This window comes from Peromyscus eremicus, chromosome 3, assembly GCF_949786415.1.
Source record: "Peromyscus eremicus chromosome 3, PerEre_H2_v1, whole genome shotgun sequence".
In the NCBI taxonomy this organism is placed as follows: Eukaryota; Metazoa; Chordata; class Mammalia; order Rodentia; family Cricetidae; genus Peromyscus; species Peromyscus eremicus.
In genome coordinates, this window is record NC_081418.1 from 82,066,512 (window position 1) to 82,080,516 (window position 14,005).

The window sequence follows — 14,005 nt, forward strand, 5'->3', positions numbered from 1 at the left end:
TTAGAAAATAATATGCAAAATAATAATGTATTAACTATTAATACTATTTATTCAAAGATGATAGAAATGAGAAAATGATAAGCTTAGATTAAAGAGATAGAAAACAGACTTAGAGGAGAGAAAAGTATAATGAAAGTGGAAATGAGAAAGAAAAAGAGAACAAAGCTTTCTGTTACAGACAAAATAAGAATAAACTAGGAAAGACACAGTAAAAACAAGGAAATACATTGAACACCTGAGAGGATTTATGAAATGTTAAAAGCTGGTTGCCGGTTTCTTTATGTAGTAACAGCAACGAAGAGGCTGAGTGAAGGAGACTGCTCAGGGTCAACCTGGGCACTAGAGTGAAAGCTTATTTTTAATGTTTTTTTTTTTTATTTTTGAGTTTCATACATATGCACAGCAAAATTTTATCATACCTACCCTCATTTCTTCCCTTTTTTTATATCCCTATAATACAACCACTCTCCCAAATTTCCTCTCCCCTTTCTCTTTATGACTCACTAAGTCCAGTTAGTGTGTCCACATGTGCATGAAGGTGGGGCCATCTGCTGGAACATGAGAATCCTCCTGTTCACCATATCCTATGAAAAAAAATGGTTCTGCCTTTCCAGCAACTACCACACCAGTACCTGCTCAGTATAGTGTGAGACCCACAGATTATCTTCCCCCACCTATGCCAGGATTTTGACTGCTGTGATCTTCTGTAGGCCTTGTGCAGATAACCACGGCTACCATTGAGCGTTCATGATTGCAATAGCCATGTCATGTCTAGACTACAGCACTTCACAGCACTGCTCCCATTTTCTGGCTTTTACATTTGTTCTGCTCCTTCTCTATGACAGTGTCTGAGCCTTGGGGTCTGGGCTTAATTTAGATGCCCCATTTGACCTTAGACCTCCATTTCTTGTTGCTGTAACATTTTGACTAGTCACATATTTCTCCACCAACTTCTGTCCAAAACAAAAAGGTGCTTCATTGACCAAAGTAGACAAGACACAAACAAACAACAGTTGTATAAAATGCTATCACACCATAGAAAGGGTGTTGTACACAGCTGCAGTCCTTCACTAGAAGCTACTTGCTTCATACCAAGTAGGTTTCTTCATGTCCTATGTCCTAAGTGTGTATTGTATTCATCAATATGGTCTTACTATCAGTCCAACAGCAATAATAATAGCTTTAATTTTTTTTGAAGGCCTCCATGTTCAGATCATTTTACAGTTAAGATAGATTCTATAAGGAACATATATTGCAGGGTGGGAATCTTTGGGACCCATTCGGCACCTTCCATGAAAGAAAACTCAGGAGACCATTTACTCATTCCTAGCTTCCTCTGAGGTAAGGAGAAGCAGAAAGCACAAAACTGAAAACTAAGATCAGATCATGTGTTGTTGACTACTCTGTATTGGATAACAAACTGGTGTGTGTGCGTGTTTATGGGTGTCTACTCCAGGTAAGACCTCTTCTCCCACTTTCAGAATTACCCCCAGTTACCCATAGTTTTTTATCTAGGATGGAATTCCCTCAAGATTTCCGAGTTCTACAATTTGCATGTCTGTTGGAGTCACTTTCTTCAGGTCTTGTTTAGGCAAGACTTCATTAGACCTCATAGATATAGCCTCTCTGACATTTCCAGAAGACACAATCTCAGAGAAAATTTCCAGTTTCTCTCACTCTTACAATATTTCTACCTATTCTGCAATGATCCTGAGCTACAGGATCAGAAATTGTGTTGTAGATGGATCAATCATTTCAGACTGGTTACCACATGATCTCCTGATCTCTGCATTTTGATCAATGGTGGTTTTCTGTAATGATCTCTACCAGTTTCAAAGAGAAGTTACATATTATATGGCTTGAGCAGGTTGTATTTATGTATGTAGAAATATAAGGAAAAATGGGCCATGAATCTGAGAAAGAGCAAGGAGGGAAAATGTTGGTGTTTGAAGGGAGGAAAAGGAAGTGCTAAAATTATGTGGTTATATTAAAATTTCAACATATAAAATTATTGTTAAACAACCTAAACTAATTCTTACACCTTACTCAAAATCAAAGAGTTGACAAAAATTACCAATAAAATAATAAAAGAGATCCATATTTCAATATGAAAAAAACTGTATTGATTGTGAGCCATAATCCCTTTGGCAATCTGTCTCCTTTCTGGGAATCTGAAAATATTAGCTATACTACATGGAATATCTCAGGGAAGGCTATACAGAGCATGTTCAGTTGGAGTTGAAATAATAGAAATATTCAGCAGAGACCTTCTGTTTTCATTCTTTATGTGACAATTCATTGCCCAGAAGTTTGTGGAATGAAACAGCAAAGCTTAAAGTATGACTTTATTCTTTTTTTTTTTTTTTTTTTTTTTTTTTTTTTTTTTTTTTTTGGTTTTTCGAGACAGAGTTTCTCTGTGTAGCTTTGCGCCTTTCCTGGAACTCACTTGGTAGCCCAGGCCGGCCTCGAACTCACAGAGATCCACCTGGCTCTGCCTCCCGAGTGCTGGGATTAAAGGCGTGAGCCACCACCGCCCGGCATGACTTTATTCTTGATTATCTTATCCTTGATACTAAGAATTGAGTGCCAATTAAATCTAGGATATTATCTGGTTTAAAGAGATGATCCACATGGCCTTACATCTTCAGAGCAATTATTCACTCATCCATTCCTCCATCCTAACGTATCTTAGAATAAAGATGCTTTGTAAGCTACAATTACTTATATGTAATTTTTAACAAAAATCCTCAACATTTATCTCACAACAATCTATGTCTTTCTGTCATTTATAATTTCATAGTCTTCAACTTACAGATGCTACATTCTGTTGTTCAGTTATATAATATTTGGCATTTCTAAGGCCCCCAAATAACGCATTTTCAATAGAAACCTGATACAAATTCCAAGTACTTACCATTTTCCATACAATGGTGTGTGCTATCACAACTCTCCCTTGATTATGAGCATCAGCAACAATCTACAACACAAAGACATCTACACAATCATAACGGGAAACAATGTCATCACACTATGCCATGCTTCTAAAACTACATAGTTTATTCTAGAATTGGATGTATTATGGCTTTTTAATTAAGTGACTTGAAACCATTGTTACCATAAGTAAGTTCTACATTATTTTAGCTATTTGTATCCTCACTGCAAAACAAAGAGTATATAGTATCTATGAATATGGATTTAATGTGCTCATAAAATTGCATATACTTTAGACACTTTTCCTCCTGCGTTTAACACTTTCCCATTGATGCCTCTTTATTTCATGATGGCACGAATAAAAGTATATGTGTAGATGTGTCTGATTGTATGGACATTATTTATCATTATGTCTCTGATCATCAGAAGGAAAGAACAGCCTGAGTCTTTGATTTTCAAAAGCATTTTGTTTTCTAAGCACACTAGTATTTGGCACTGATCACTAATCACTTTTACTTTAGACTCCAAAACAAATATGACTCAGCCCTATCTTCATTTTGGCCACCTTAACAGTAGAGAGCAGCACTTACACATATCTATCTACTCAGTCAAAACCACCAGCCTTAGAGCAGCAATCACTATTAAACTAGGAAACAAGAAATCCCCAGGCTCCTGATCCACATGCCACTTCGAAAGATATCCAAGTCTCTGCTTAGTTCATTGACAGTTCTCATGGTACAGACCACACTCACTGTCATCCCACTGAACCTGGTATAACAAGTCCACTGTCTCCATAGAGAGAACTAAGTCTCTTCCAGTACTTTGTCTCTAGCTATAGACTTCCCTGTTTCAGTAAGATTCATTTCTATTGTAAGTTTGTTGTAGTCATAGTACCAAAGAATATTAGTAAGTAAATTGCCATGAAAGTATGATTGGATGCCTCTGGGGATCAAGAGATGACCCAGGAGTTAAGCATGTTTGTTTCTCTTTCAGAAGACATCAGTTCAACTGTCAATATTTACATGGTGACCCATAATCATTCATAACTTCTGTTCCAGGGTAGAGTTTTGATGCCCTCTGTTCACTTCCTTGGATACCAAACATTCATGTTATGCACATAAATACATGTAGTTAAAACACACATAATAAAATAAATATATCTAAAAAGGTTGAAAGATTGGATGTCTTTTGCCCTCAGTAGAGATGAAACATTACTATTTATTATTATTATTATTATTATTATTATTATTATTATTATTACTATTATAATTATTCTCTCTGTGGTTTCTTAAATATCCAACACTAAATTAACAACATACATGATAGAGATATCCTTTCTTTATCCACAATGAGGCTCATTGACCAATGTGCTTATTTGTTTGTTTGTATAAAACCAAAGATGCTTCAGTGCCCTTACATGTGAAATATAAAAACTATCTACACAAAAATATTGGAATATTTCACATTCTGAAGGAATAAGAATAAGACTAGCAACTAACTACTAAACATAAAATATGGAATACAAGACCATGGGTTATCTTGAAGAAAAAACAACCATTTACATAGAATTGAGTGCTTTAAATTCATTTGAATTCAACAGTTCTTAGGTTAGTATCTCTCAGAATGCTTTATTCATATAGTATCTAGATTATTTTTTCTAATCATTGATGCAGAATTTTAGAAGTATTTTATGGAGGGAGGAACAAGGGAGCCATTCTTAAGGAAGATCTAGAGATCATCAGGATAACTTATGGGCTCTGGTTAACTTCAAGGTTTATAAAAACATAGTTGAAATTTGCTGCAAGATAATGTAAAACTTTTGATCAAACTTGTACATGAATTTGCAGATCGAAGAGCTATCACTATTTAATAAGTACCAGGTAGTTTATTTGAAAAGTGTGCTCAGATATTCCTAGACTATATGATACGTACTAAACAGTAACAGAGCATGGTGCATATTAAAATAGTGGTTATTCAGATAAGTGCATCTTCATTAACCACCAACCCAGGCTTCTCTTAAATCCAGCATGGAGTAAAATTCAGAACAAATGATAGCTGCTACAAAATTGGTACCTGCCTTTCCATCCATTTCAGTGAGAGATTTTTTCCCCGTTCTCCAGAGGATGGCTTAGGTGCTTGACTATTGCAGAAATGTCACAAAGCAAACACGGGTTCCAGATCACACACTTAGATGCTGATTTTTCAAGTGTTTTGTGAGCATGGTCATCTGATTAGACTGGAATGGGTCAGTGAGGTCTCAGCTGAGCAACTTCCAGCAAGACAGGAATTAGATAAGGCTACTAAAAATTCTCTGAGAACGTTATAGACAGGCATCCTCAAAACAACTTTATCAATGGAGAAATATGCCTCCAACTACTCAGTACAACATGCCTGAGTGGATCAAATTATGCCAGACTTCACAGAGATACATGGGTAAAATTCTAGGATAGAGGTATGCACCATGAAGGAGAAAAAGAAAATCAGAAATGTCCTTCCTTATCAGTGTAATGTCTACAAAAAAGTAGGTATTTTCCTGGATTCACCAAGTTTGCTATACTTAAAGGAACACAGGAATTTATAAGCCAAGAACTGCCTAGACTATATCTTGTTATTTGCATACTTCATCCTCAGAAACCACAAATGGTTCACAGCTGTTTTAAAGAGATGGACTTATGAGAAGGGCAGTAATTAGCCTGATACTGAGTGTAGAAAGCACAATGGATTTTCTGGTGCAGATTTTCAGCTTCCTACTAATCAGTGTCACAGGTAAGAGAGGGAAGGACATTTGAGCTCAGAATCCACAATTCTTTTCCTTAGGGAAGCTTGAGTCAAAGATAACATTTTTCATTTTCTTTCTTCTGAATATCAGGTGGTATGAAATTATTTTTATATGTCTATATCTACTAACATCTCTTTCTTTTCATTCTCTTCCCCTACTCAGTGTCCAATGGACAAATTGTTCTCACCCAGTCTCCAGCATCCATGGCTGCATCTCAAGGGGATAGGGTCACCATGACCTGCAGTGCCAGCTCAAGTGTAAGCACCAGTTATTTGCACTGGTACCAGCAGAAGCCAGGAGCCTCCCCTACACTCTTGGTTTATGGAACCTCCACTCTGGCTTCTGGAGTCCCAGCTCGCTTCAGCGGAAGTGGGTCTGGGACCTCTTACTCTCTCACAATCAGCAGTATTGAAGCTGAAGATGCTGCCACTTACTACTGTCAGCAGTGGGGTACTAACCCACCCACACAGTAATACAGACTGGAACAAAAACCCTTTACCGCCCTAGGGCCCAGCTGCTTCCTTCTAGTGTTGAAATGTGGCCAAGTGTTTCATGGCAATAATCCACACAGAATGCTTTATGCCCTGCTTTAGAAGGTCATTTGCATCTTTGGGTAACTTAGTGTCTCCATAATATCCCACTGTACTTCAGTTCTGTTCTCAAGTTTGGCCAGTGTTTGTTTATTCTCTGTCTTAGTTCTGTTTGTTGAAGGAAATTATAGCAGGCACTTCTCCTCAGCTATTTTACTGGAGTTCTCTAGGAGCTTTCATACATTGTTTCTTTTTTTTTTTTTCTTTTTTTTTTTTTTTTTTTTTTTTTTTTTTTTTGGTTTTTCGAGACAGGGTTTCTCTATGTAGCTTTGTGCCTTTCCTGGGACTCACTTGGTAGCCCAGGCTGGCCTCGAACTCACAGAGATCCGCCTGGCTCTGCCTCCCGAGTGCTGGGATTAAAGGCGTGTGCCACCACCGCCCGGCTATTCATACATTGTTTCTTATACCTACACCAACTGCAGGATCTTCTCTGGCATTTATCCTTCAGGGCATCAGTTACTAAAAGTAAACTGCCTCTGTTATGCTATTAAAAGTAGGATCCATCTTTCTCTAGCTTCTGATTTTCATTACCAGTCTTTCCCACCAAAAGTGTCTTGTCAGTTTATGCTTGAAGTGATTTTCTCTCCAAAAAATTCATAACAATCATATATTGTATTACCTTTCTATTCTCATGAAAATTAATGAAAAAACCCACTAACAATGAAACCGAAACAGCAGGGAAGAACAAATAAATGGTCAATAAATTTTTCCATTTATTTATTTTATTATTATTATTGCGTGTGTGCATGCACACACATACACACACACATGCATATGTATAGAACAACATTCTGGAGTCAGCTCTCCCCTTTCCCCATGTGGGTTACAGGCATTGACCTCAGATTGTCTGGCTTCATTGCAAGGGTCTTTACCTGCTGAGTCATCTGTATCACCCTTAAATTTTTTCTTGTAAATTCTGAAAAAATAGATCAAAGACAACACTAAAGTACAGAAAAATTGTACATGCACATTGGTTAACAGAATTGATTGTGTAAAATGGTCATTCTACCAAAAAGAACTTGTAGATACAATTAAACCATGATAGCATCTTCATAGATAAAGTCAATATTAATATGGAAACTGACTAATCTTCAGTAATATAACAGAGCAAGAGCAATAAGCAGTCTGAAATTAACAGAGAAAAACTCATAGATATTTAAAGAGATCTGAATGCCCAGATTATGTCAAAGCTACTAGAGCCAACTGCTTGACAAATAGGGAAAAACTCAAACTCACGAACAAATGAGCACAGAAGAAAAGACAGTATCATCAACAAATGATGTTAAAAAATAAATGTACACCTATAGAATATGAAACTAGACCCCATCTCTCACCAATAAAAAAAAGTAAATTCCTAAATGTTCAAATAACTCAATGTAAAACCTGAAACTGAATAAACTGAGAGTTTTGAAACATCTTCTGTCAGGGAGTATGCGTGTAGAAGGAGGTAAGAACTCTTTACACTGGACTAGGACTGAGGTGCTTTGAATGAGACTGGCCCCTATGGGCTCATAAATTTACTGCGCACTCCTAAATTAATGAGTCGGGGTCACATTTGGAGGGGTGGCCTTGTTGGGGTAGCTGTGGCCTTGTTGGAGGAGGTATGTAATTAGAGTTTGGCTTTGAGGTTTCAAAAGCCCATGCCAGGTCCATTGCTCGCTCTCTCTCTCTCTCTCTCTCTCTCTCTCTCTCTCTCTCTCTCTCTCTCTCTCTTCCTGCTCCATGTGGATTAGGATATACAGGTCTCAACCTCACGCTGGCCACCATACTCCCAGCCATATGATAATGTAAAAAACCCTGTGAAACTGTAAGCAAGCCCTGAATTAAATGTTTTCTTTTATAAGAGTTGCTTTGGTCATCATGTCTCTTTACAGCAATAGAAAAGTGACAAAGACAGTGATCATTCAAGAAATAAGGCCAACAGTTGACAAGTAAGACCTCCTGAATCTAATAAAATCTGTCCAGCAAAGGGAACTGTCATTTGATTGAAAATTCAGTCTACAAAATGGGTGGAAGTTTTTGTGTGATTTGTATCAGACAAAAGATTAATATTTAGAATACATAAAGAACTCAAAAAATAGCAAGAAAACAAATCACCCAACGGATGAGTTATAGATATGAAGTAGCCACATGGAATATGATCTTATAACCAAACAAAGTATAATATATTAAATTATAAATAGTTTGAAGGGTTATACTCCATATGGCTAGAAAAAGCTATTTCCAGAACAGCATTATTAAACAAATACCCAGTAACAGGGGTGAGTGAATACATCATAAGGAGTTGTTGGTCAGGGAGGACTCAGATGTTATTTAACTGTTAGAGTTTTGCCATTCTTCATGTTTGCCCAACAGAACTGGATGATAAGATCATATTTCTGATGACATCATGTACTTCATGAGCACAATAGAGAAACCACAGTAAACTACATGCTTCTTCCCTGCTGTGCAGCTTTCATAGTCCTTGAAAATGCTGTGATGTTTGCTGGTGAAGAGAACACATTGATGATGGTCTTACACTTTCAGGAATCCTACCATCTAATTAATAAACATGATGTGTGTACCTGCACAGTACTCACACTGCTGTTATGTAACTACATGCTTTCAGATTGGATTTGAGGATCACTCCAGAAAAGGGAACCCATGCCTAGTATTTTAAACACAGAAAGAAAAAACAAAACTGGCATGGAGATACATCACCGACTCTATGCAGTAATTGAATACTGCTATTAAGGTGTATTTGTTATGGGAATCTTAATGGAATATGCCCCCTGACACCAATGAGAGTAGAAGAGAGGAAATATTACCTATGGACCAAAGCTAGGTTGTTTTCTGAAAGGCTGTGATTTGATATCTAGTTTATATTCTCATTTTACACTCTAAAATTATAAGATGGGGTGAGCAAACAACCAAGACTTTACAGATGCATACATGACAGTCAGTCAGCTGGTTGTTTAAGGCAACAACCTATTGTTACAGGTATTTCTCCAGGTCATTCTGTTCCAGGTAGCAAGTGAAGTCATTGTTTGAAAATTGGCAGTACAAGCAGTTCTTATACTAAATACATCAATAAAGTGGTATCTAAAACTTGGTCTTTTTTACCTGATTATACTTCAGAGTTACAAAGTGTAAAACTTCCCTCTAAATATGTATGTTTATATACATAGATAAATGCTGCTTTTTGTCTTAATCAGAAATTCTTCTTTGAAGGGACTTGTGGTGACTATAGATGCATGAACTCCCAAAGCACTGACAATAAATTGCTGGAGACGACTAAGCCTTAATCAAGTCACTTATGGTATTCTCTCCACTGCTTAGAAGGCCAAGGCCAAGGAATAGAAAGAAAGCTTTTGAAATTTCATCTTCTGTGCAAGACACAGCTATCACAGTCACACCCATCAGAGGAACTGTGTGCTGGGTCTGTGCAGGACAACTTCTAATTGGTCTTAATAATAAAATCCCAGAGTCAGATACAGGGGTAAATGCTGAAGAACACAGAGTCAAAGGAGCAAACCACAGCCACTTCTTACCTAGCCAACTCCTCAGCCTGAAAAGGTTGAACGACTCACCCCGTGGCCTTATGTTCTATTTATTTCCCCACAGGTGCCTGCCCAGAGGAGATTTCTCCCAGAGTTCGGGGAAAGATGCTACAAGTGGCTGAGGTACTAATCATGGGGATATCAAATGAATTTAAGCACACCAAACTGTTTAGTCCATTCACTTTATTCTTCTAAGTCAATTTTTTCTACACAACTTCTTTTCTGTTCTCATATTTAGCTCCTCTCTGTCCCTTCTTCTGCTGCTTTCTCATTGTCCTATCTTAGTTCTTCTCTATCTTAGTATTCCCTTTTTCTTCTCCCCCACACCAAGCATACATGTACATATATATATATATATATATATATATCCATTCATTAACAACTTGTTAGTAAAAACTACAAAGTAAACTCTCAGGGACAAATGTTCTGATAAGAGTCATATTTGTCCAAGCCTTGGTCAGCTTAATTGGTGACTGAAAACAGCTTTAGGTTGTAAAAAGTTTTGGCTATCTTTTAAAGTGATAGCTACAAGTGTTACATGGGAAGAACTTAAAACAATGAGATTTAAGGAAAAGGCAAAGAATGTGTGTACTATTTTATATGATTAATAATATCCAGACATGGTTAGTAAGTTAACAGCCCTTCTGTTTTCACCCAAATATCTGGACCTATCCACAATTAGTATACTGAGCCTAAAATCTTCCATTAAAAACTGGTGTGGAAATAAATACAAAGTATTAATTTTTTTGAATCAGAGTGAGGAGGTGCTGGTGGAGGAAGCTTAGGGCAACATAGGTGCTATTGATCTATTGAAGGACTAAGATATACTAAGGCCGGATACCTGCACTATCAATTCTATTTCGCTATTAAGACTTCTGAAGGATTTTGATCCAACAAGACCAGGCACCTGCAATTCTGCTCTGTGAAAGTTCTATGAGAACACTTTGTCTGGCCAATTTTCCCTTTTCAGTAGCTAAGGATGGAAAACAGGACCTCTAAGTGTCTACAGTCCACATGGAACAATAGACCTAGTATAAAGCATATTTTAGTATGTTTCTATTCGTAAAAATTATACAGTTAAATAAGAAACCATCTTGACTATCCATAATTATGTCTGCCCATAAGACTGAGATATAGTCATGAGATTACATGTACACATTACAAGGGAAAGGCACAGTAAATGGGGAGAATCATAGCTGTTATTGCACAAGACATTTATAACAAGAAACAGCCAATTTATTCAAAAGACAGTAATTCCATAATGCCTTACATGTGGTTTCCTCCAACAGAACCCTTGGTTCTGAGAAGTTGACCTTCTGAACACTAGTTGTCACCTGCTGTATACTCCCATGGTCTTTTGTTACCAGCAGCTTTCAATAATACTCCTCTCCCCACCCAGCCATATCACTTCCTGTTTCCTTCTCCCAAGTACTGAGATTAAAGGCATGAGATGCCAAGTGCTGGGATTAAAGACCTGTGCTTCCAGAGCCTGTGGCTACAGGTTTTGTCTTTTAGATTGTCTTTTAGACTGGATCAATCTTGTGTAGACAGGGTGACCTTGATCTCATGATCTTTTGGCTCTGGCTTGCTCCTTTGTCTCTCTGATATTTCAGCATTTAGCCTATATCTGACTCTAGGTTTTTATTATTAAGACCAATTAGTATTAATACTACAGGTCTGCTCAAGAATAGACTTGACAACAATGACATGGATAGAGGAGGGATCAGGGCCTTTGCACTCATTGCTGAGCTATCTGGGAGAGGAAAAGGCATTGTCTTTATTTTCACACCCACTGATAACCCCAATCCTATGTCTATAGATATGGGCCGGAGTAAAACAAGTCACAAAACAAAGTGTCATCAAACTGCAAAGTGACTGACAAGGATTTGGGGAGGAGCTTGATAGGGGTGGGTGGATATTAGAGAAGGTATGGGAGGAGAACATTCAGAATACATTATAGACATAAAATTGTCAAACATGCTGGTCAATTATTTTTCTTTAAATAAATGAAAATAAAAAGAAACAAAAATACACAAACCTGTGAGAGACAGTGAAATATGTACTAAGTATACATAGTTTTACCGGGTCCTGTGCTCAGTGCATGAGTCGGCTGTTTGAAACCTGGGGCCTATGCAGGGTTGCTTGGCTCGGCCTGGCAGGAGGGGACTGGACCTGCCTGGACTGAGTCCACCAGGTTGATCTCAGTCCTCGGGGGAGGCTTTGCGGTGGAGGAGGTGGGAATGGGGGGTGGACTGGGGGGAAGGGGAGAGGGGGGGAGGCGGGAAAACAAGGGAATCCGTGGCTGATATGTAGAACTGCATTGTATTGTAAAATAAAATAAAATAAATATAATTTTATATGTTCAAGTGTTCTGCCTGCATGTACACTTCATGAGTGCCTGATGCCCACAGAGGCCAGTAGAAATCTTTTGATAATACAACAAAGAAGAAAGATTTGCAGTTTTTAGGATAGGCCACCAAATTTAATCACAGGTGATTAGAACACAGAACTTGCTCGACCAACCTGCAATTGTCAAATCTCACTTTTTCCTTGGTATTCTTTGCCATTCTTCTGAAAGCCATTTTACTGAAGTGTGGCTACATGAGCAGACTTCACATTTGCCAAGCACACGATGTGATGAGTTTGGAGGACAATGTATGTGCTCATGAAACAAACACTACAGTCAATGCTGGAGTCTAGACCTTAGTTCCAAAGGTTTCCTGTGCTCACATTCTTGCTGTTGCTCCCTTACATATTCATTTTCCTAATCAAACAAAAACTCTCCCTTTAATTTAAAGATAACATTCCTTGAGTCCAGAGATGGTGATGATGCATTTGTCAATCTATTCAACTCTAAAACAGTGTGGTTTGGGACAGTTTGGGTACACAGATTCCATATCACCAAGATTAGCCATAACAATAACGTTATATAAACCAGCCAAAGCTACTAGTGTAAATTTACCTGGAATGGCTTTATTCCTAAGATACCATCATGGAATTCAAATTTTATAGTTGTGGTTAATGTTTAAAAATGTCTCTTTTTTTATTGTTTAGAAGTTTGCTTTATTCACTAAGGAAACCTCAGGCATACTGCATAACAAGAGAAGAGCCTTGGGCAATAAAATCCCCAGTACTAACCCATGGATCTCCTAGTGCACAAAGTAGCCAGAGACAGGAGCCACTTTCCCAGTACTCCTTCATCTTCTGTATCATGTTGCTGTCTTGTCAGCCTGTAGGAAGTGCCTTATCATAAGAACTTCCTCAGGGAATTCTGACAAGTCATCTACCAGTCTATGTGTACTGTCTCATATTGTACTGTATAATGTTTTGGTTCAACAGAAATGTGTAAACACCTCCCCACTTCTACCTCAGAATCATTAAACCCAGCAAGTGCAGAGAAGTAACTGCACAGATACTCCTTCATACCATGAAGTTCATGTTTCTGAACACAACATTCATTCACTGCAATACTTCTGATTTTTGGTACTCTAACTTATGATAGGACATGAAAATGAGAAAATGCTTATGCACACTGAGGAAATTCTTATTATCTACACTTAGATACTATTACTGATATCTCCAAGTAAATAAATATGCCCATTGTTTCTGCTAGAGTCCAATGCTAAAACTACTACTTCTATGAAAAACTAACCTGGAGTGGGTAGCCATTCTAGCTCTGACCTGAAAACTCCAACCTCCAATGAGGCTTCGGCTGGAATGACTACCCACTACACTAACCACTGTTCAGTACAATAACACTCTCAACATGGGTAATTCTAACATTCACAGTATTGGCTGAGCTAGCACATACTTAGGTAAGGTTTACAAACATATCTAACAGGATTCCAAGGCTGAATTCTATCTTTATTACATTGTGGAGATTAACAAGGCAACTCCACATAGTTAAAAAGGAGGTTTATTTTGGGGTAACTCACAGCCAGTAAAGGCATTGGTTACATGATCCGGGAGAGGTAAGATACAGTCCAGACTTCTCTGGAGAACTCTTTTCAGTCTACTATCCAGCATCCAGGATCACAAGGAACCAAGAGGGCCTGCAGGTCTGGATCTCAGTTCTTAAGGTCTCCTGTCTTGGCCCCACCCCAGGGGTGAGGCATAGGTAGGTGTGGCAGTTACCAGAAGCCTCATTAGGGGTAGTACTTCCAGAT

At 37.9% G+C, this 14,005-nt stretch overlaps 1 gene segment (V, D, J or C); it reads left to right on the forward strand.

Annotated features, from left to right (window-relative positions):
- Positions 1 to 5,648: 5,648 nt before the first annotated feature.
- LOC131906370 (Ig kappa chain V-IV region S107B-like) lies at positions 5,649 to 6,183 on the forward strand. The segment is given in 2 exon segments: positions 5,649 to 5,697; positions 5,873 to 6,183. Coding segments are annotated over 2 exon segments (360 nt in total).
- Positions 6,184 to 14,005: the final 7,822 nt, after the last annotated feature.